The sequence below is a fragment of the Balaenoptera borealis genome (assembly GCF_965194805.1).
Source record: "Balaenoptera borealis genome assembly, chromosome: 15".
Lineage (NCBI taxonomy): Eukaryota > Metazoa > Chordata > Mammalia > Artiodactyla > Balaenopteridae > Balaenoptera > Balaenoptera borealis.
In genome coordinates this window covers 61,824,030-61,846,844 of record NC_138871.1, presented here as the reverse complement: position 1 = coordinate 61,846,844, position 22,815 = coordinate 61,824,030, and the positions used below count along the sequence as shown (strand labels likewise).

Below are 22,815 nucleotides of genomic sequence, written 5' to 3'. Positions count from 1 at the left end.
GGGGCGTGTCCTCCCCCGGAAATAGGAGCACTCCCCACCCACGGGCGGCTAGCAGCTGTGTGCGGAGTCCGGGATGAGCGTCTTCGCTGCGGCAGGCGCTGGGCTGTTGTGCGCTGGGCGGCTGTGCGCCGTGCGCGCGGGTAAGCAATTGCGGTGCCCGAGCCCCCGTTGCCGCGGAAACCGCCCGGGGCGCCTTCTCCAGTTGAGGGGGCTCCGGGGCGCTCTAGGCTGCAGCCTGGAGTCCAGCGTCAGACACGAAATGGCTGTGTGGTCGTGGGCCAAGCGCGTGCCTGCTGCGCCCTTTGGGCGTGCTGAGGGCCCGAGACAGCTTTCCTGGCTTTGGCCGAGGTGAAGGGTTGACGAAGCCGCTTTGAAATCACTCCGGCTGCTGTGCACATGCCAATACTAAGGTTTCTAATGAATGCCGTTTAATGTGTGTTTTCTACAGTCCTTCCTTGTCTTTGGAGAGGAAAGTACTTCAGTTCCGGGAATGAGCCGGCAGAAAACAACCCGGTGACCCCTATGCTGCGGCATCTTATGTACAAAATCAAGTCTACTGGTCCCATCACCGTGGCCGAGTACATGAAGGAGGTCTTGACCAACCCAGCCAAGGTATGGGTCGGGGAGCCCGGGGACCAGGCCCGCTCTAGCTGCGCTGCGGGGTGTGAACCAGGAGGATATGCTCAGAGGGGACCCCGAAGGTCCTCAGCCCTGGCAGTTGCCTTCCAGGGGAAGAGCCACGCTCAAAGACCTGGGGACAGATAAATGAATCTGTCAGTTGGTCAGGGCTGGGTCAAGTCAGCGGCAGTGGCTTTAAAGAGAGGACAAGTTACAGAGATGTTCAGGGGACGATGTAACCGATTGGACTTACAAGATGAAGGAAGGATGACTTCCCTTCCTGGGTTTATGGTAGATACTGGAGTCATTTTTCAGGAAGAAGGGAATTCAGGAGGAGGTAGAGGTAGGTAAGAGTTCAATCCGAACTCTTTGACGTGTCTGTGGGACTCAGGTGGAAATGTCCAATAGGCAACAGGAAATACGAATTTAGTGCCTGGAAAGCTGTGTTGGGATGGCATCAGCAGGCACTGGGAGCGTATTCCATTGAGAATGGAAGGTCTGGGCGTTTACGTTCTAGCATTAGGCATTGTCACAGGTTTTTGACCTTCATTTCCTTGTCTGCTCTACAAAGTCACTTGGTGAAAGCCTGTGGTCCTTTTATTTTAGAATGTTTCACCTTTTGTTGGGTTGAAATATGAGATCTGTGGAATCCTGGGGTTTGTTTGGCCTTTTGCTGTTGGATATAGTAGAGTGACTCAGGGTCCAGAGGTTTAGTAAAGGAAGAGATCCTTTAATGCCTATATGCAGTGTTACAATGTACCAAAAGTTCAGATAAGGAGAAACTTTAAAACAAACACCTCTGGGTTAGAGTTGAGGTCCACTCATCATTTATCCATTTATTGAGGTGCCGTATGTGCCAAACACTGTCTCAGGCTCTGGGAATACTGCAGTGGACAATGGAGCATGGCGCTTATGTTCTAGTGAGATAATGAACCATAAACAAGGACACAAATAATTAAACAAGATCATTGTGGATTGTTGTAAGTGCTTCTGAGGGAGGAAAAAACAAACAAACAAAACTGGGTTAATAGGGATTGAAAGCAAATACTGTGGTGGGAATAGGGATTGTAGAAGTTCCTTAGGTAGGTGGTCGGGGAAGGCCAGTACATTTGAGCTGAGGCTTGAAGGGTGGGGATGGGCCAGCCTGGCAAAAGTCTGGGAGAAGTGGGTTCCCAGCAGATGATCCAGAAACACCAGGTTTTTAAGCTGGGAAATGCTTTGGTACACAGGGAAGGGAAGGGCACCAGTGTGGCTGTGGGGCAGTGACTGGCGGGGGGGAGGGTTTGATGGTGAGGAAAGTAGTGTGAGATGAGTTTGGAGAGGAGCCAGTTCATGCAGTGCTTTCATGAAATTTAGATTTTTGTGTTAGTGCAATGGGAAACCTTTAGGAGGTGCATTCATGTACATTGTGTTGGCAGTGACATCAGGTGGAGATAGTAAGTGAGCCGCTGGTCATAAGAGTCTGGAGTTCGTGAGAAAGATTGGGCATGCATATATAAATTTGGTCATCATCAGTATATAGATGACGTTAAAATAAAAAGGAACCAGTGAGAGTATCCTTAGAGAAGAGAAGGTTTTTCAGGAGTAAGCCTTGAGGTAACTCAAATTTAAAGTAGAGGTTCTTAACCTAGGGATCCTTGAATAGAAATCAGGGGGTTTGTAGACGTGGATGGGAATAAAAATTACACTTTTATTTTCATTAACCTCTAACTGAAGTTGAGTGTTTCTCTGATTATGAACATAGGCAACAACCAGTACCATCAGCAATACTCTGTGATTTTAGCGTCAGTGGAAATCACTGACATTGTCATATCACAACAGAGTGATCATGATATCTCAAAATACTATTGTACTTCTCTGTACTTCAAAACTTCATTATTTATTAGAACTTCAGCTCAATTTTGCTTTTTAATACACTTATAAAGGTGTATATATATTACTATATCACAAATTTATTTTTAAATTATTTGATAAGTATTTTTCTTTTTTTATAAATTTATTTATTTATTTATTTATTTTTGGCTGTGTTGGGTCTTCGTTGCTGCGTGCGGGCTTTCTCTAGTTGCGGCGAGCGGGGGCTACTCTTTGTTGCAGTGTGTGGGCTTCTCATTGAGGTGGCTTCACTTGCCGCGGAGCACGGGCTCTAGGCGTGCGGGCACTAGAGCGCAGGCTCAGTAGTTGTGGCACACGGGCTTAGTTGCTCAGTGGCATGTGGGATCTTTCCGGACCAGGGCTCGAACCCGTGTCCCCTGTGTTGGCAGGCAGATTCTTAACCGCAGTACCACCAGGGAAGCCTGATAAGTATTTTTCAATTGATTTCATATTTAGTCCTGTGTGTTTTAAGTCCTGTGCATTTAAAAACATTCTGTGAAGGGTCTGTAGTGTTCATTAGACTGCCAGAGTGGTTCGTTTCTCACACACACACACACACACACACTGCCAGAGTGGTTCGTTTCACACACACACACACACACACACACACACACTCACACACACACACACACACACACACACACCCCACCCCTGAAATACTTCCTTACGAAGGGAAAGAGAAAGGCTAGAGGGGAGATGCTGTATGGAGTGAAAAAAATTTTTTTGAAGATGGAAGTGACTTAATTAAATTTCTAATGCTGAGGGGGAAAAGTTGAAGCTGTAAGAGAAAGCTGTGATAGAAAGATCCTGGCCCATGAGGGTTATGTGAGGAGTGATGATTGAGCCAGAGCACAGGGTTAAGTTTGGAAAAGAGCAGAAGGTGTAGGCGTTTCATCCTTTGAGTCCCGAGGAAAGAATGGGAACAGTGGAGGCTGGATGGGGTCAGGAACCTGAGGAAGTCTATTTAATAACATTCTTTAATTCCTGCGTGGGCCCGAGCCCAGGTCACCTGCTGAGGGTAAGCTGGTAGAAGAAGGGGCTTGAAGGGCATGGGGAAATTTTAAACAATTCTTGAGTGTTTCTTGAAGGCTAAACACTACGCTAAAACTTGGGATATGAAGGTAAATAAGACATAGTCCCGTCCCCCAAATGACTAATCCTTCTGGTGAACAATTTAGATATATAAAGAAATGAGTTTAGAAAAGGAGGCATGCGGTCTCGCCTGAGGTTGGAGGGCTGGAGGAGGAGGTCAGAGAAGGTGGCATTTGAGCAGATTCAGTCTTACTGAGTAGAAGATTGCCAGGGAGAGATGGGAAAGGAGAAAGGAGAACATTTGCGATGGCAAGGATGTATGGCCAGGCAGGGCAAATTAAAGACAAAACAAAACAAAAACAAACAAAAAATCAATTTTTTATTGAGCTATAACATTCACATAGAAAAACGCATAAATCACATTTATACAGCTTGATGAATTTTGACAAAGTGAACACTCCCGTGTCACCAGCGCCCAGGTCAAGAAGCAGCCTCGAGAGCAGGCAGGGCTGATTTGAAACACAGCGGGCGAGGTTGGGCGAGGGGCTTGTGGGGCAGCCAGGGTCTTCGTGTGGAGGCAGGAGAGGCAGGGCAGCTGTGCAGTGTGGAGAGGGGCCCTGCTTGGCTTCTGCCTTTGTAGTCAAGGAGTGATTGTTTTTCTACCAGTGCTGCAAAATGACTGTTCCTTTGTAAAATTCAGGTAAAGACGCTGTTTATTTTGCTTATTTGGAAGAGAGAACTTTCTTATGAAATAACTTGTTTATCTCATTGTATACATTATGTGAGATTTTGGAGGGGTGTTTTAAAAAGCTTATTTGAAAATTAATTTGTTTTCTCCATTTTTTCTTTTTACGTAGGGCTATTATGTGAACCGTGACATGCTAGGAGAAAAAGGAGATTTCATTACTTCACCTGAAATAAGTCAGATCTTTGGGGAGGTAATATCCAACGTAAACTCTAGAAGAAACTAATTATCAAACATTTGAGAGTAGATCAAGTAGTAGTATTCCACAGTAGTGTTTTACAGCTTTGTTTTTGGTGATTCATCAAGTTTTAATTTTTTTTTTTTTTTAAATATTTATTTATTTGGCTGCGTTGGGTCTTAGTTGCGGCACGCAGGATCTTCCTTGCGACATGTAGTGTCTTTCGTTGCAGTGGGCTCAGTAATTGCAGCTCATGGGCTTAGTTGTCCCTCAGCATGTGGGATCTTAGTTCCCTGACCAGGGATCGAACCCTCGTCCCCTGCATTGGAAGGCGGATTCTTAACCACTGCACCACCAGGGAAGTCCCAAGTTTTAATTTTTTAGTGGTTTATATACTGAAGGAATAGAGGTATCGAGGACATTTGAAAGGTTTAATACTTTACTGTAGAAGAGGAAATGTAGAGATACAAAGGACAGAAGGAAAGAAAAAGAAAAGAAATAGAAGAAAACGTGTTGGAAAAGAGGAGAACCAGATGAAAAAATGAGAATGGAAAGACGAAGAGAGACAACAGGCAAGGTGAAGAAGGAGGTTGAGAGTTCCCTCAAGAAGGAAGAGAGAAAAGATAAAAAATACTGAGGAATTAGTGGAATCAAAATGCACTCTATAGCCTATACCCCTTATTTAGCTGTATTTATAGTAGAAGTCTCCTTAAGAACTTTGAATTCTTTTCAGGAATTCTAGTTCATTTATTTCCATATATAACCTTTGATCAATTTAGAAATAGAAAATAGTACACAAAAGGAAGGAAAATCTAGGCATTAAAAAAATATTAATTATGACTTAAAGCCATGTAATTATTGAAATTACATGAATATGAAGAAATGGCAGAATCATATTTCATATGTCTGTTTGCTTTGAAATACTAGTACCTTTCGGTAAGTGATATCCTCTTATCTGTGTCATGGGACCTTTTATAGTAGAGGCTGCCTTTTAACTAGGTGTTTTCTTCTGTTACTAAGCTTCCTAAGTGGTGTCTGTTGTACTGTAGTCCCAGTGAAGTTCCTGTGTGCATATACATATATTAACATGTTAAATAACGTGTATGGTTGTTAGGAAACATTTTGCCTTCTGGCGTAAAGTCTATTTACATAGAGTTTTATATTGTGGTATACTTCTATGCTTTATAATGCTTGAATGTAGTTCTTTCCTTGTCACAGCTCCTAGGGATATGGTTCATCAGTGAATGGATAGCCACTGGAAAAAATGCAGCTTTCCAACTGGTGGAACTGGGCCCAGGCAGGGGTACCCTCTTGGGAGATATTTTGAGGGTAAGTAATAACAGAATGTCTTAAAGTCTCATGTACCTGACTCTTGTTACTTTTGACTGAGTTTGAAAACTTTGTTGATTTCCTTGGTTTTCAATCTTACCTCCTTAATCTCATATTTCTCAGGTAAAATGTAATGTCAAAATAATATAGTGAATCATTACTTGTTATCTGTTCCTAATCTTAAAAAAATGGGGGTGAGGGGAGAATGTAAAAGCTAAAAGTATAAAACATTTAGAAGATATTATGGGAAAATATATTCATCTTCTGAGTAGGGAGTTTTTTACATTATATAAAAAGCAGAAGCCATAAAGGAAAAGATTAATAATTTCAAATACATTAAAATTAAGAACTTTTTTGTTCTTTAAAGAAACTAGGAACATTTTGTTCTTCAAAGACACCATAAAGTGACAAGACAAAACACAAAGTGGGAGGAGTTATTTGTAACACATATAACTAACAAAGAACTGGTAGTTAGAATACATAAAGAACTTTTTTTTTTTAATAGATTTATTTTATTTATTTATTTATTTATTATTTTTTGGCTGCGTTGGGTCTTCAGTTGCTGTGCACGCTTTCTCTAGTTGCGGCGAGCTGGGGCTACTCTTCGTTGTGGTGCGAGGGCTTCTCATTGCGGTGGCTTCTCTTGTTGCAGAGCACGGGCTCTAGGCTCGCAGGCTTAGTAGTTGTGGCACACGGGCTTAGTTGCTCTGCGGCATGTGGGATTTTCCTGGACTAGGGCTCGAACCCGTGTCCCCTGCCTTGGCAGGCGGATTCTTAACCAGTGCGCCACCAGGGAAGCCCCGAAGATCTCCTTTAAATCTGTGAGAAGGTGACAGATAACTCAATAGAAAAGTCAGGCCAAAGATGTGAACAGGCCTGTCATAAAAGAGGGAGTCCATGTGGCTAATGAAGACAAAAAGATGCTCAGACTCATTGGTAATCAGGGAAATGAAAATTAAAATCACAGTGAGTAACCACTGTACCCTCAAAATTAGAAAGTCTGACAACACCAAGGTTGTCAGACCTTGGTTGGTGAGGATGGGGAGCAAGGGCAACTCATGTACTGCTTGTAAGTATATTTTGGTACAACCCCTATGAATAGCTACTGGGCATTATCTACTAACATCAAAGTTACTTACATTGTATGTCCCAAAATAAATTGTGAGCTTATTTTGTGTGTACCTGACAAATCAGTGTAAAAAAAAAAATGCATATTCAATTTAAAGAAATTTAAATTTCTTGATGCTATATGATTTCTGCTTGAAATTAAGAATTGAAGGATTTTCTTTTTCAAAGAAAATTTACAAACATCTGACAAATAAGAATCCTGATTATATTGTATGTTTTTGATGGTGAGGGGAACCCACTGATTTATGTTTCCAGGGCTCTATTTTGTATCTTTTTAAATTGGCAAAGTCATTTGAATATAAAATATTTAATAAGATTCTCAAACAATATTTTGTTTCAAGAACTTTAAAAATTAAGCCCAAAGCTCTTTTTTTTCTTTAAAAAAATTTTTTTAAATTGAAGTATAGTTGACTTACAGTGTTTCAGGTGTACAGCAAAGTTATTATATATATATTTTCAGATTATTTTCCATTATAGGTTATTATAAGATATTGAATATAGTTCCTTGAGCTATACAGTAGGTCCTTGTCGTTGTGTATTTTATATATAGTAGTGTTTATTTGTTAATCCCAAATTCCTAATCCCTGTCCCCCATAATCCATTCTTTTTTTTTTTTTTAAAGAAATTCACGTTCTTTTATTTATTTATTTATTTATGACTGTGTTGGGTTTTCGTTTCTGTGCGAGGGCTTTCTCTAGCTGTGGCAAGTGGGGACCACTATTCATCGCGGTGCGCGGGCCTCTCACCATCGCGGCCTCTCTTGTTGCGGAGCACAGGCTCCAGACGCGCAGGCTCAGTAATTGTGGCTCACGGGCCCAGTTGCTCCGTGGCATGTGAGATCTTCCCAGACCAGGGCTCGAACCCGTGTCCCCTGCATTGGCAGGCAGATTCTCGACCACTGCGCCACCAGGGAAGCCCCCATAATCCATTCTTTATGCTTGTCTTTTGGAAAGAAAATGCTTGGCTTTATCATTCCCATGCGTAAACATCTTTGGCAGCTACCCTCTTATCAATACAAGGTGTTCACAACCAGACTTGTTTCTGTGCTCTACCTTGAACTCCGTGCTCCAAACTATATGCACCAAACTATACCCACAGCTCTTAAAATGTCTAAAGGATGCTTCCCTAGATCAAGTCCTGAGAACTCTTAAAAAGCCAAAGAATTTAAAGGAATGTAAAGAAAATAGCCAAAGGTGTAATTACAGACTTGTTTTTATTTTTGATCATATTTCTGAAGGATTTTTCTCTTGTGAAGAAGTTTTTCCATTTATAGTTTCATCTCAAAACTAAATTTGGAAAAGTTGTCTTGTCCTAATCAGTCTGTATCGCATATTCAGGTCTCAAAAGTAGGAGGCAAATCACCAGTGAGTATTAAATTCAAATGAAAAAAATATTGATATACTTTATACAATTAGCATTGAATTTTTAGCATTAAAATATTGATAAAACATTAGTATATTCCTTTTTTTTCTCATGTTTACAGTAGCAAAAAAATGTGTGTGGCTAAGAAGAAATTGAAAATGGGAAAGAATCTCAAAGTTAAACTGTCAAATAATTAGTGCCATTCAAATCTGATTTCTTGTGGATACAGTCTGATCATCTCAGGGGTGAGGTGATTTTGTAGGCATAGCAGCTTTTTCTTTTTCTTTTTTTCTTTATTTTTTTCAAGCTATTGCCACAGCCTCCTGCTGCCCAAGGTTTGCTGGCCTAATCACTTGACATACAGCAGTTTGACTTTCCGCATCACTTTCTAGGGCCCTACTTGCTGTATCAGTGGCTAGTCAATGATCTTCTTTAGGATACTCTCTTCATAGCAGCTTTTTAAAATCAAGCCTAGCTCTTTACCCATGAACTTGCTGTGTGGCCCCAGGTGTGATGTGTATAACAATTTTCAGGTCTTATAAGTAAAAAATCTCTGTTTTTTCAAAGTTAAAAAAAAACAAGGCTATATACATTTTATTTCTTTGGTCTTTTTTTAGACTCTCTAATCTGAATCATTGTTATTATTGGATGCTAAAGCTTTTATTTTCATTTGTTAGTCATAATTCTAATTTTTATCAGTAGGAAACCAAATTGTACTGTGTACTATGTACTGTTCATTTCTTATATAGACTATGTTTAATAACTCCAGTAGGTTATGATTCTCATAGACTGCTGGAGAGTGACTTGTGTGAGGTTCTCTGAAACGAATTATTACTTTTGCTGTGACATGAGCAAATTATCGAGGTCAATGGTTAGAAAACCTAAAATCTACTCAACAAGATTTTGCCAATTTCTTCTTTTTATATTTAGGTGTTCAGTCAGCTTGCATCTGTGCTGAAAAACTGTGACATTTCAATACATCTGGTAGAGGTCAGCCAAAAATTAAGTGAGATTCAAGCATTAACGTTGACTGAAGAGAAGGTCCTATTAGAGCGAAATGCTGGATCCCCCGTATATATGAAAGGTGTCACTAAGTCTGGAATTCCAATTTCCTGGTACCGAGATCTGCAAGATGTTCCAAAAGGTAATTATTTTATATTGATTAATGAAAGAATTTTGATCACAACCCCTCACAGTAGTGATAGGTGACCACAACCTTGTAGAGCAATGTAGTAGATCGAGTTAGGGCTGCCAAGTCCCTTACCTATAGAGAACAGCATTGTGTTAGAAAATAATTTCATGTGATGTTGCAAAAACCAAAGCAAACCAAAACCAAAACATGGATCTCGGTTGTACTTTTTAGTTTTTCCCTACCCCTCAGATAGTACTGATGATGAAGTAGCCCAAGGCAGTGGGGCCCGAAGGAAGCAGTGTTAGTAGATGAGTTTACTTTAATTATCTCATCTTTTGATCATCCTTACTTGCCTAAAGGCAAGGAAGGGGTGGTGGGAGAATCCCTTCACTCCTCAAGAATGTTATGTTGATGAGCCCCAGCTCAAACCTAAAGTGGTGGTCTGACCTTGGCCAAGGCACCACAGCCCTTCCTGGCCTTAACCGTCTTGGCTGATTTTAGGAAATTCAAATCCTCTTCCAGCTAACAAATTTGAGTTCTGATTTCTTTTGGGCCTGGTGATGAATAAAACATTAAACTGATAACTGGGATATTTCAGCTCTCTGACCCTCTATGTGGAAAATGGGAACAGTAATAATAGTTCCTATGTATGTTCTGCACAGTAGGTTTGCCATGAAGAGGTGGGTGATTCTGTGGAAGTTATAGTTGTGGAAGCATCACAAGTTCCATTACGAAGAACTATGCATTTTCTTTTTGTTAATGTTCAAAACAACCAATTGATTGCCTTGAAAATGCTGAAATGTTAATTTTTTTCTTCTGTTTTTAAATAGAGTACAGCTTTTATCTTGCACATGAATTTTTCGATGTTCTTCCTGTGCATAAGTTTCAGGTATTGATGGGAAAGAAGTCACATTTATAATTGAATAACAAAGGGCCTTATGTTGTAAGAATAAACATTTATGGTGTTTAATTACTACTTGTTGAAGTTAGCTATATTTGGAAGTTTGATGAATATAAATAATTGAAAGGCAAAAGTGAAATATTAAGAATTCTTAATTCTTAGGATATTAAGGATTCTTAATTCCTCTGGGATAAAGATGTAAGAGAATGTAAGATAGTAAATGACTATAGTGCAATGAAGGATTATTTTTTAGCAAATATTTTTAAATTCCAAAGATTAAAAATTTTCTTCTTTCTGTGAGGAGATTTAAGATTTGGTGGCAATGCACATGTACTGGTAACTTGTAGGGCTAAGAGTATATATTATTATGTAGTAATTTGTTGGCAGAAGCTTCTGATCAGTCCTCCTAAGTCTGTTTTCCATTTTGGGGGCACTTTCCATGTTGCGTATTTCCTCCTCCATTTCTTATCTAAACAGCATTAATAGTTTGCATCTATCATTCTGCTCATACTGTTCAAAGGAAATGAAGTAATGCCTTTAAATAATTTAAGTGGTAAAGTGCTCTGTAAATGTTAGTTATCTGTCTTATATATGATAAGAGGAGAAAAGTTATTTTGGTAGAGGCAATTTTGAGAACAAACTTGCAAAAATTTGTTTTTATGTGTTATTTTGTGTTTAGAAAACACCACACGGATGGCGAGAAGTACTCATTGATATTGATCCACAGGTTTCTGATAAACTGAGATTTGTTTTGGCGCCTTGTGCTACCCCAGCAGAAGCCTTCATACAAGTAGGAATAATTTTTTTTTCTTAGTTTATTGCCAGCCAAATCTTCAGTCTTATTTTCTGAGTTAGTATTTTAGAGTTCCTTGTAACATGAAAGGTGCTTTTTATTAATAGTGAAAATGCACAGGATTTAGAGTCAGGAGACTGGGTTCAAATCATTTCTTAGCCATGTGACCTTAATGTAATAAGAAAGTAAGTGCTTACTCAGCAAGTCCCTGACTGTCTCTGTTTACCTCAGTTCTCTATCAAATGGTGACAATATTGCCTACTTGACAGGAAGTTATGTATCTGTGAAAACAATGTAGTACAGTGTAAAGTAACAATAACAATATTTATTGAATATTTTGTATGTATTACTCTTTTTTTTTATTTTTAATTTTTTTAATTTTTTTATTTTTTTAAATTTATTTATTTATTTATTTATTTTTGGCTGTGTTGGGTCTTCGTTCCTGTGCGAGGGCTTTCTCTAGTTGCGGCAAGCGGGGGCCACTCTTCATCGCGGTGCGCGGGCCTCTCATTATCGCATTCTCTCTTGTTGAAGAGCACAAGCTCCAGACGCGCAGGCTTAGTAGTTGTGGCTCACGGGCCTAGTTGCTCCGTGGCATGTGGGATCTTCCCGGACCAGGGCTCGAACCCGTGTCCCCTGCATTAGCAGGCAGATTCTCAACCACTGCGCCACCAGGGAAGCCCTACTCTTTTTTTTAAAATTTATTTTTGGCTGCATTGGGTCTTCGTTGCTGTGCGCCGGCTTTCTCTAGTTGCAGCGCGCCGGCTTTCTCTAGTTGCAGCGAGCGGGGCCTCCTCTTCGTTGCGGTGTGCAGGCTTCTCATTGCTGTGGCTTCTCTTGTTGCAGAGCACGGGCTCTAGGCGCACGGGCTTCAGTAGTTGTGGCACGCAGGCTCAGTAGTTGTGGCTTGTGGGCTATAGAGTGCAGACTCAGTAGTTGTGGCGCACAGGCTTAGTTGCTCCGCGGCATGTGGGATCTTCCCGGACCCGGGCTCGAACCCGTGTCCCCTGCATTGGCAGGCGGATTCTTAACCACTGCACCACCAGGGAAGCCCCTATTACTCTATTTTCTCATTTAATTCTCAAAACTATTATTAGGTAAGTTTTATTATCACTCTCTTTGGGCTACTGTTAGAGCATACCTTTTTTCTCATGCTTCCACCCAAATTAAAATTTGATTACTCCTTTCTATTGTCCTCAAGGAATAATTGCAAGAGCCTGTGTATCTTCGGTTTGAGTTTAAACGTTCAAAAAACCTGTACTTCTCAGGAATGTTTGGGCTTTAGATTGCCTGTTTTATTCCCTTTTTTTCGAGCTCAGAAAAAGAAGATTTCTACTTTCTGGACCATAACTAAGAATTTCTGCCTTAGAAGTTACCGATTTTAAAAGCAGAAGAGCTTTTAAACATAAACCTATGAATTAAGTTTTCATTGCAAAGCATAAGTTTAAAATATCAGCCTAAGTGCTTGTGAGCACTTCTACTTTTTCATACTCTGGCTAATTTTACCTGAGTGAGAAACAAATTCATAAAGCTACTGCGAGCTAACCCCCCGAGAGTTGATTGTTTTTAGGTCTTCACTTGAACAGTGTACACTTATGAGAAAGGGAGTGATGATTTCCCTCTCATTTGGATGGAGCAAATGGTAGTGGAATCTCTTGTCTTGAAGAGCAGTCTAGGATGTTAAGAATGTCAGCGTGGAACGCTGAGTCATGTCACCTTATGCCTGAAGCAGCTGACCCCATGGTTTATATAGTGAAACCACAGTAATTTATTTAATAGCACTGGAGGCTTAGTGGTTTATTATTTCATTTAATTCTCACAGTAAGCCTAGTATATGAAATAGACTGTGAAAGGTTAAGTAACTTGTCTCTAGTAAGCAGTAGATGAGGTGAGACTCAAGGGCTGAGTCTGGCTGACTCTGTGCCTCTTAGACCTGTGCCATTATAGGCAGAGACATCAGAGCAGGTCAGTACTTCACTTGCAATAGGTGTTAGGAGGGAGCAAAAGTTAATGTACATTTGCACAATGAGGAAAAAATTTTTCATTATCACAGGAATTAGTGAAATTTCATATCTGCTAGTCCAGTTGGCAAGTATTACTATTTATTGTCAATACACGTTTTAAGCTAGTATGTACTTCTTGAGGACCCTTAGTTAATAGTTGAACATCTTGGGAAATAAGGGCTTCAGGTACATTGACACTAGTTTATAAGCTGGTGTTGCTAGATATAGGGCATATCGTTGGGGTACCTTTTCCCGCAAAAGAAGGCAGATATACTTGCTTTAATAGGGTCTGTTTTGTTATAATGGATTTATATCATTTGTTCTACCAGCACAACTTTTTAGTGTCTCTTATGTGTCAGGCACTGTTCTAGGCAGACAAAAATTCCTTTTCCATGCTTTCAACCCAGTGGAATATATTTATATGACTTATGATACAGAAGTAAAATCACCATAAATAAAATGATAATGTTCTTAGCCATCTGGAGGGTTGAGAGGGCATATGCCTTTTTATAAAAGGCATTAAAATTAAAATATCTTTGTAAACTGAATGGACATCAGAGAACCAAGGAGTTCTGTGTAATAGAAAGGATGTCATGTGAAAAGTTGAGTGTAGACAACATATTCATATTGAGAAGGAATTTATTTTTTTTATTGAAAAAAATTTTTTTTTTTTTTTTTAAATTTTTTTGGCTGTGCTACATGCGGGACTTCAGTTCCCTGACCAGGGATCGAACACACGCCCCCTGCAGTGGAAGCATGGTGTTCCAACCACTGGACCACCAGGGAAGCCCTGAGAAGGAATTTATTTTTATTGTAACTAAGAAATGCTCATTGTAGAAAAACCCTAAGGAAACAGGTCTTTTGGATGATGTATTTTGATTCAACTGTTCCCTTACTAGTGTGATGAAACAAGGGATCACGTGGAAGTGTGTCCTGATGCTGGTGTTATTATTCAGGAACTTTCTCAACGCATTTCACTAACTGGAGGTGCTGCCCTGATTGCTGATTATGGTCATGATGGAACTAAGACAGATACCTTCAGAGTATGTATAATTCAGTCACATGATCTATCAGAATTTAACTGGTACAATTTACTTACAGTTGTCATTTGTTAGGTTTGAAGTTCATTGAAGATATTTATCTTATTTTGGTTTCTACAGTGCTTAGCACTGTTGTATTACATTATTTTATAATTAATCCATGTTATTATAATTACCCTTAACCCTGTGTCTTACCGTCCACCTCTCCTTTGAGCAGGGTCTGGATTGTCTGCATTATTCCTTAAGTTGCAGAACCTAGGTTTGCATAGATCCTAGTAACCATCTGAATAATTCAAATTGAAAGATTTTCTTAAAAGTTCTTAAAAATTTCCCCTCCTTCATTTAAAAAAACGTTGTTACTTTTTATAGATTTGATCTAGCTACTGTAATCATTCAAACTTTTTCTGCATATTTTCAACACGTTTTTTCCTTTCCAGATGTATCCTTCCTAAACATCCTTCCTAAACATCCTTTCTTATGCTCTTGGAACAGGGGTCCCCAACCCCTGGGCCTCATACCATTAGTGGTCCTTGGCCTGTTAGGAACCGGGCCGCACAGCAGGAGGCGAGCGGCGGGCAAGCGAGCGAAGCTTCACCTGCCGCTCCCTGTCGCTCTCATTACCACATGAACCATCCCAAAAGTTGTCTTCCACGAAAGCGGTCCCCGGTGCCAGAAAGAGTGGGGACCGCTGTCTTGGAATATGATCAATTCTGTTCAATATACTTTAATTAAAGTATATTGAAATACATTTAACTAGATGTTATTAAGTCATTTTCTAGATCGGTGTTTCTCAATTTCTAACTTTATATTTTTAAAGAAAAACCTGGAGAGTTTTTTTTTCTTTAAGCACTGATTCTCTAGGCTTATCTCCAGGATTCTGATTTGCTAGGTCTGGGTAGAGTCCAGTAACACGTTCTCAGGTGATTTTTTTTGTTTTTTTAATAATTTTTATTGGAGTATAGTTGCTTTGCTCTCGGGTGATTCTGATGCATATAGTTGATGGATACACTTTGTAAAACACCATCTAGGTTCTGGTAACCTGAATTCATCTGGAGAATTCTCTCTTCTACTTCATCACCATGGGCATTAATGAAAATTTTAAACAACTGTCAAAGGCAGCATCTTCAGGCACTATAACATAGCACTTTATAGTGGGTTTTCCACATGGCATCTCATTTGAAGAAAGGGTGCTATTTGGTAAGAGTTTGTAAACCACTGATTTAGGCTATATTTTCCTTTTTAACAGTTGTTATGTAAAATGTACTAAAATGATAGCATTTCTTTAATCTTGATAATGATAACCATAAAAGTACAAAAACTCATCATTTAAAAAATTATGTTCAAGGGGTTTTGTGGCCACAGGCTTCATGATGTCTTAATTGCCCCGGGAACAGCAGACCTCACAGCTGACGTGGACTTCAGTTACTTGCGCAGAACGTCCCAGGGGAAAGTAGCTTCTCTGGGTCCAATAAAACAGCAGACATTTTTAAGAAATATGGGCATTGATGTCCGGCTGAAGGTAATGATTTATGTTATTTCACTGTTATTAAATATTTTAATTTCATACTATTTCAATAAATATCTTAAGTTCACTTGGCCTTAATGCTCTTGCCATTAGTCAGATCCTCGGTGTTCCAGTCTTTTCAGTAGCATAGGGTTCAGTGTAACCAGACAACGTGGGGGTGGAGCAGCCTGGTAAGTTTCATGCATCTCTCTTGAGGTAAAATGAAGACTTCCAAATAGTATTCACGTTTGTTAAGAAAACTTGACTGCCTGTATGAGTATGAATTTTACAACTGTTTTGAAGACATCTTAACCCTTCAGTGTAGATCAAACTACCTGGGAATATCTGCTAAACATACAAATCCATAGGTTTGGGTCACAGCAACCTGTGTCTTTAATAAACACACCATGATTCTAAGGTAGATGATCAGAAATTACATTTTAAGCACTGTTTTATTGAATAGCTAATAGTCATTAGTATTGTTGCAAATAACTAGGAATCCTTTCTCCTGGTTATTTTCACTAAGAAATCTTATTCTTTTCAGGTTCTTTTAGATAAATCAGATGAGCCATCACTGAGGCAGCAGTTACTTCAGGGCTATGATATGTTAATGAATCCTACGAAGATGGGAGAAAGATTTAACTTTTTTGCCTTGATACCTCATCAGAGACTTCATGGTAGAAATCATCAGATGAATGCATGTCAGTCAAAACCCTCTCCATCACCTGTAGCTGGGTTTGGTGAACTTGCTTGGCGGTGATATTTCAGTTTGGACTTTTTACTCCCAAGTTGGCCTAAGAAACTAGAATAAAGGGAACACATTTTATATATCACAGGTAAAATAAGTATTAAAATATTTTATCTCTTCACAGCCAATAAAAATAGCCCATACAGTACAACTGAAAATTGATCTTTTAAGATTGTGTTTGATTCTTGGTACAAATGTGTGTTCTCAATTTAATGAAACTTATTATTGGGTTTCCTCTAATTAATAAAGCTAGTTGCTGTATTTTTGTTTTAAAACGTAAACATGAATTCTGATTGGTTTTATAACTGGAAACAACTGGCCATTCACAGGGGACTGATTAAATAGAATTATCCATATATTTTAAAAATGAGGTAGAGTAGTATGTTCTGACATAGAAAGATTGCTAAGATTTAGCAAGTGAAAAAAGTAGGGTGCAAAATGTTTTGTAGTTATGATTCCATTTTTGTTGGAGAAAAGCTACATTTAAAGAAATGCTTAAAAGTAATTTCACAGCAATTAAAACACTAAATGCAGACTGGTTGTTTTCTGTTCAGTGATATTTACTTGTATATAAAAAGTAAGGAAAGGATGCCCAATAATCACTAGTTATTAAAGGGACTGTCTTCTCCATTGTATATTCTTTCCTCCTTTGTCGTAGATTAATTGACCATAGGTGTGTGAGTTTATTTCTGGGCTCTCTGTTCTGTTCCATTGATCTATGTGTCTGTTTTTGTTCCAATATGCTGTTTTGATAACTGTAGCTTTGTAGTAAAGTCTGAAGTCAGGGAGCCTGATACCATCAGCATTGTTCTTTTTTCTCAAGATTGCTTTGGGAATTTGGGTCTTTTGTGGTTCCATATAAATTTTAGGATTATTTGTTCTAGTTGTGTGAAAAATGTCATGGGTATTTTGATGGGGATTGCATTAAATCTGTAGATTGCTTTTGGGTAGTATCGACATTTTAACAATATTAATTCTTCCAATCTAAGAACATAGGATATATTTCCGTTTCTTTGTATCATTTTCAGATTCCTTCATCAGTGTTATATAGTTGTCAGAGTATAGGTCTTCCACCTTCTTGGTTGTTTATTCCTAGATATTTTATTCTTTTTGATGTGATTTTAAATGGGATTGTTTTCTTGGTTTCTCTGATAGTTCATTATTAGTGTATAGAAAAGCAACAGATTTCTGTGTATTAATCTTGTATCCTGCAACTTTACTGAATTCATTTGTTCTAACAGTTTTTTGGTGGAGACTTTAGGGTTTTCTATGTACATTATCATGTCATCTGCAAATAGAGACAATTTTATTTTTTCCCTTCCAATTTGGATTTTAGAGGAAAGATTTTCAGCTTTTCCCTATTGAGTGTGGTTAAGTGGCCTTTATTATGTTGAGATATGTTCCCTCTATATCAACTTTGTTTAGAGTTTTTATCATGAATGACTGTTGAATTTTCTCAGATGCTTCTTCTGTCTCTTTTGAGATGATCATGTGATTTTTATCCTTTTGTTAATGTAGTGGGTCACACTGATTGATTTGCAAATATTGAACTATCCTTGTGTCCCTGGAATACATCCCACCTGATCACGGTGTGTGATCCTTTTAATATATTGTTGGATTCAGTTTGCTAATTTATGAGGATTTTTTGCATCTATATTCATCAGAGATACTGGACTATAATTTTCTTCTTTTGTAGAGTCTTTATCTGGTTTTGGTACTAGGGTAATGGTGGTCTTGTAGAATGAATTTGGGAGCATTCCATTCTCTTCAGTTTTTGGAATAGTTTGAGAAGGATAGGTATTAGCTTTTCTTAGTATGTTTAGAATTCCCCTGTGAAGCCTGAACTCTGGTTTGCTGGGAGGTTTTTTATTAATTACAAATTCAATTTCAATACTAATGACTGGTCTGGACTGTTCAGATTGTTTCTTAACTCAGTCTTGGCAGGTTGTATGTTTCTAGAAATTTTTCCATTTCTTCTAGGTTGTCCAATTTGTTGGCATATAATTGTTTGTAGTATTCTCTTATTTTTTTTTTTTTTTTGTATCTCAGTAGTACAGTTCTCCTCTTTCTTATTTTGTTTATTTGGGTCCTCTCTTTTTTCTTCTTGATGAGCCTGGCTAAAGGTTTATCAATTTTGTTTATCTTTTCAAAAAAACAGCTCTTGGTTTCATTGATGTTTTCTGTTGTTTTTTGGTCTCTATTTTATTTCCTCTCGTAATTATTATTTCCTTCCATCTACTAACTTTGGGCTTTGTTTGTTCTTTTTCTAATTCCTTTAGATAGTAGGTTAGGTTATTTGAAATTTTTCTTCTTTCTTGAGGTAGGCCTTACATTGCTATGAACTTCAATAATCACTATTAAATTTCCCAGTCTGGTTTGAGGGGTGGGAAAAGACTTTTTTATTTGTCCTCCTTTTTGGTATTTGAATTTTTATATGCTTCTGTGAATTTTATAATTAAAATTAGATTTAAAAAATTTTAAAAGTCACAGTAAAACCAATAAACCTAACAGGTACTTAAAATATGACTTAGAGTAAATCCAGACTGCTTAGGAGGAGTAATTTTCTAAACTGAGTTAATTCTCTCTTATTTTCAGATAACTGTCAAGATTTAGTTCTATAAGTTCTCATTTTTTGGTTCAAAAAACTTTTATTAATACCAGACATACGGACTTTCTGAAGAACTGTTATATTAACAACACAAATTTGTGAAATTAAAGGAAAAGAATACTAGCTATATGTCTTGAATTTATAGCTTAACTATATTGGAAATTCATTGGCAGAGTGATGAATGATTGTTTCTTATTGCTTCTTTGGCTTCACTGAGAACAGGACTAGCATTCTCTATCTCATGCTAAATTAAAGGAAGATGGAGGCCTTATTTTTCAGATGCTGCTCAACTTTGGGCCATTCCTAGCCACTCTTAAAGACTTGGTTGGAGAATTTTTAGAAGATGAAAATACCCATAGTTGGCCCTTCCCAATTATTTAATAGTTTTTATGATTAAGGGGAAAGAGGCAATGCTTCTTGAAACCTGTACATGTACTTTGGTATTAGGTATTTAGCTTAAGTCTTTCGGCAGTTGCAGTAGTGGAATATTTGGTGGTAGTTTCTGAAAAACCTAAAATTATTCCAAACTTTCATTCCAAGAAATGAGACCTCGAGGTTATTACCTCAAATTTTGTATAAAATTGTAATAATGAGTTGTTTTTTATTTTAGTCAGATTTAAAAAAAAATCTGTGTTCTTAAATATAGCATTAGTTTCATTTACAAATACTATTTCCAAAACAGTTCTATTACCAAAGCCTGGGAAAAGAACACAACCAAATAAAATATTCTTTGGATACCTCTACTAGAGATAGGCTCAGGTTTTCACATGGAAAAGTATGGTGATATGGAAATACATTTTATTATCAAGCTTCTTCGAGGATATTTACAAAAAGTGGGATGTAATAAAAAATAAAAATGTACTAAACAGTGTCATTATAGACTACTTTGTACATTATCAAATGTTTCTAACAATTATTTCTTATACAAACACAATGACTTCAAGACAAAAAAAGGTTATGCAGGTTATACAGTAACTGGAGAAATTACTCAACTCCAAATTATCTGACAGTGCCTTTACAATTTTTTTTTTTAGAAAACTTCTTAGGCATTCAACAAAAACAAAAAGAGTGCAATTAATTTCATGGCTTGTAAAGTTTGATTATATAAGTATAGCAAACAAACGACATTCCAGTTAATTATCATCTTACGCAGTAAAACCACAATAGGGTGCCTAGTGACTCAGAATTACTTCATTTTAGCACACTGATATAAACAGACTTTAGAGAAATTTGGGGAAGTTATCCTCTATCACAGGAAAAATACACTTCCCAGAGGTTTTGCAAAATTAATTTGGTTTAATTTTTTCCTGTCTCACAATGAAATACTGAGACATTGTGGAGTGTCTCCTGGAGATATTTAGGGGTAGGCAGTATAGTAAAATGGTTAGGAGGGGTAAGAAGGACTCTGGAGCCACACTGCCTGGGTTCAAACCCACATCCTAACTGTGACCTTCAGCAGCTAGTTACTTAATTTCCCTGTGCCTCAGTTTCCTTATCTGTGAGAGAGAGTTAATGTGCACTTACCTCATGGCTGTTGTGAGGGTAAAACATGTAAAGAGCTCAGAAGAGAGGAGCACTGTGTGTTTCCTTCCATTCGCTCAAGGATATTTTTAGTCCTAGATAAGGCAGTAGCTTCAGGATCTCTAAGGGCCCTCTCAGTCTTAGTCTGTTCACAAGAAGAACATTCTTTTCCTTTGCTACCTCAAATTCTGTGGGCAGTGATAGTTAACACTCTTATAACTTTTAGCTTATGAACATCTGATCTTCACAACAACACTGTGAGGAAGGTACAGGCAAGAATTATAATCTTTATTTTATAGATTGAGGAACTCAAGGCTCAAACAGATTGTCACCTGCCGAGGCCAACATAGGTAATTAAAGAACGGAGCCAGATTTTTTGGCTCCACATCTTTTGCTCTTTTTGGAGGGGAAAAAAAGTTTACAATGATTACTGAGGAATCAGAAAACAAAAAGTCCCCAGATTTTTTATAAGTGAATGGTCCCACCAGATCTTTAACTTTTTTTGGGGAAAACTATTAGTAACTTTTAAAAAGCTATGAAAAAGTCTAACCTCTTAAATATGCTGTCTGGGTAGAAAAAAATGTCTTTAGCTGGCTGCTGAAGCTGCAGTGTTAAAAAAAAAATCTTTCATTCTTTCATTTGCTCAGCTGATAACATAGCCGTACTCTTACAAACTGTTTCATGCTCCACCCCATCCACTCCCTCAAACTGCTTAAAATGTAATTGATTTTAAAACATTCCAGATATCTGTAAAGCCTTCCAATAAGCTAAGGGAAGAACAAAAGGATACTGTTATTCTTTCCTGTAGCATTGACTGACTCTGCACTGGCCTACTTTTAGCATATATTTAATTTTCTTCCTCAAATTATTCAACCCTATGTAAAGATAAATTGTGTAATTAGAGTTCAGATCTATACCTATTAAATGTTGGAATCCAATTGTGGCATCACAACGGCGTCAGTGGGAACGTGAATATTTAGCAGCAGAGTTGAGCTTTAAGAAGACATACATAACAACTCAGCACTGAGACCAGCAGTTCCTACTCCTGGTTTTGTACATCAGTTGTCCCGAATGACCTTAGGGGCTGTTGCAACATGTCAATACTTACAAAAGGTGACAACTTAATTTTCATGTTCCAAAGAGCATATTCAGAATTTCAACTCCAAAAGGGTTAGGGATCACTGTTTTGGAGTCTTGACTGACCTAAAAAATAAAGGTAAAACAGTCCAGCACTTCCTTTCTAGGAGTCTAGGAAAAACCCCTCAATGCCTCTATGGTCAGTTAAACAAATGTGTTAAAGTCTATAGGAAATGGCATGCTGGTAGCCTCTCAGTTACCACATAAATGCACATCTGTTTAGTAATCAACCTTGTAACTCTTGTATGATTTGGTCAAACTACGCAATAACTGGACTCTAGCTTGCCTTTTTCTCCTTTTAAAAAAAATAATGTTAAGAATAGGAAAGGGAAGATAAATTAAGTGCCACTATTGTACTAAAATGAACGATTAGGAAAAATACAAAAACCAGTTATTGCTTATGCTGTAAAAATTTATGAAAAGCTTTATCTTGGGTTCCATTATGTGTTTTTATTACTCAGTTTCCCCTCTTGTACCTACTCAATATGAACTACAGTATTGGTGTCACTGATTCCTTATCATATTTCCTCATGTCTTTGCATCCTTTCAGATGACAACCTACAAAGAACAACAGTTATACAGCAAAATACCAGTCCATAACATGAAATCCTTCCTTATTGAAGTTAGCTCAATAATAACTAAGGATCCTCTTCCATGTCATCTGGATTGGGAGCCATAATGAAGTGCTTTGGGTATACAAGGTTGTGTGTATATGCATGTATTTCCCAGCGGGCATCGTCACTTTCGTGTGTAATGTAACGTTCACCAATGCGAGTTTCAAATTCTCTAAGGTCAAGCCAAGTCTGATAGTCCTAGGGAAAAAAAAAGATTATGAACCATAAAAGAAACAATACTGTCAGCCTTTTTTTTTTTTTGCTCAGCACCCTAGTCATAAAATTGACCTCTACCTCCTAAATACTTGCTATACAATAAGTTCATTTGTAATATTTTAAGTTAGCAATGTTAAAGATAAATACTTTCTCAAATTTAGAGTCTCTCATGAAGGAAGGAATTAGTTTCTAAAATTAAAAAAGAAAACATTGCCTCAGGCTTCTGAGGTGACTAATAATAACCACTAAAATATTTTGTTGGAGAGGCCTACACCTTACTTCTCAAAATAGGGGAAAGTGCTTAGAATCTGTTATCAGGATAATTTAATAACTG

The 22,815-nt window shown here is 38.0% G+C and overlaps 2 protein-coding genes across 8 annotated transcripts in view; one reads left to right on the top strand and one right to left on the bottom strand.

Annotated features, from left to right (window-relative positions):
- Position 1: 1 nt before the first annotated feature.
- NDUFAF7 (NADH:ubiquinone oxidoreductase complex assembly factor 7) lies at positions 2-22,337 on the top strand. 3 transcript variants are annotated; one of them, XR_014234768.1, is made up of 11 exons: positions 2-140; positions 449-612; positions 4,380-4,460; positions 5,664-5,774; positions 9,195-9,408; positions 10,227-10,285; positions 10,977-11,087; positions 13,993-14,136; positions 15,479-15,652; positions 16,182-16,473; positions 22,202-22,337. XR_014234768.1 is itself a non-coding variant. In XM_082356796.1 (10 exons), exons 1-10 carry the CDS (start codon positions 74-76, stop codon positions 16,395-16,397), a joined length of 1,284 nt encoding a protein of 427 aa, XP_082212922.1. In that variant the 5' UTR covers positions 2-73; the 3' UTR covers positions 16,398-16,666. The 3 variants fall into 3 exon arrangements, 2 of the variants coding, with proteins under 2 accessions (XP_082212922.1, XP_082212921.1); XM_082356796.1 differs by lacking the exon at positions 22,202-22,337 and having other exon boundaries at positions 14,050-14,136; positions 16,182-16,666; XM_082356795.1 differs by lacking the exon at positions 22,202-22,337 and having other exon boundaries at positions 16,182-16,666.
- The window catches only part of PRKD3 (protein kinase D3), an 84,119-nt gene continuing 80,866 nt past the window's right edge, over positions 19,563-22,815 (bottom strand). For all 5 annotated transcript variants that reach the window (XM_082356709.1, XM_082356713.1, XM_082356711.1 and 2 more), the window contains one exon: positions 19,563-22,463. In XM_082356709.1, coding sequence (XP_082212835.1) covers positions 22,290-22,463 — 174 coding nt within the window. In that variant the 3' untranslated portion in view covers positions 19,563-22,289. The remainder of the gene's footprint in view (positions 22,464-22,815) is intronic.

What these genes read in the sequence shown, in the direction of transcription:
- NDUFAF7 (XM_082356795.1), top strand. Translation starts at nt 74, where the DNA reads ATGAGCGTCTTCGCTGCGGCAGGCGCTGGGCTGTTGTGCGCTGGGCGG. An exon ending in GCTGTGCGCCGTGCGCGCGG is followed by an intron (nt 141 to 448) that starts GTAAGCAATTGC and finishes TGTTTTCTACAG; the next exon opens with TCCTTCCTTGTCTTTGGAGA. An exon ending in CAGCAGAAGCCTTCATACAA is followed by an intron (nt 11,088 to 13,992) that starts GTAGGAATAATT and finishes TTCCCTTACTAG; the next exon opens with TGTGATGAAACAAGGGATCA.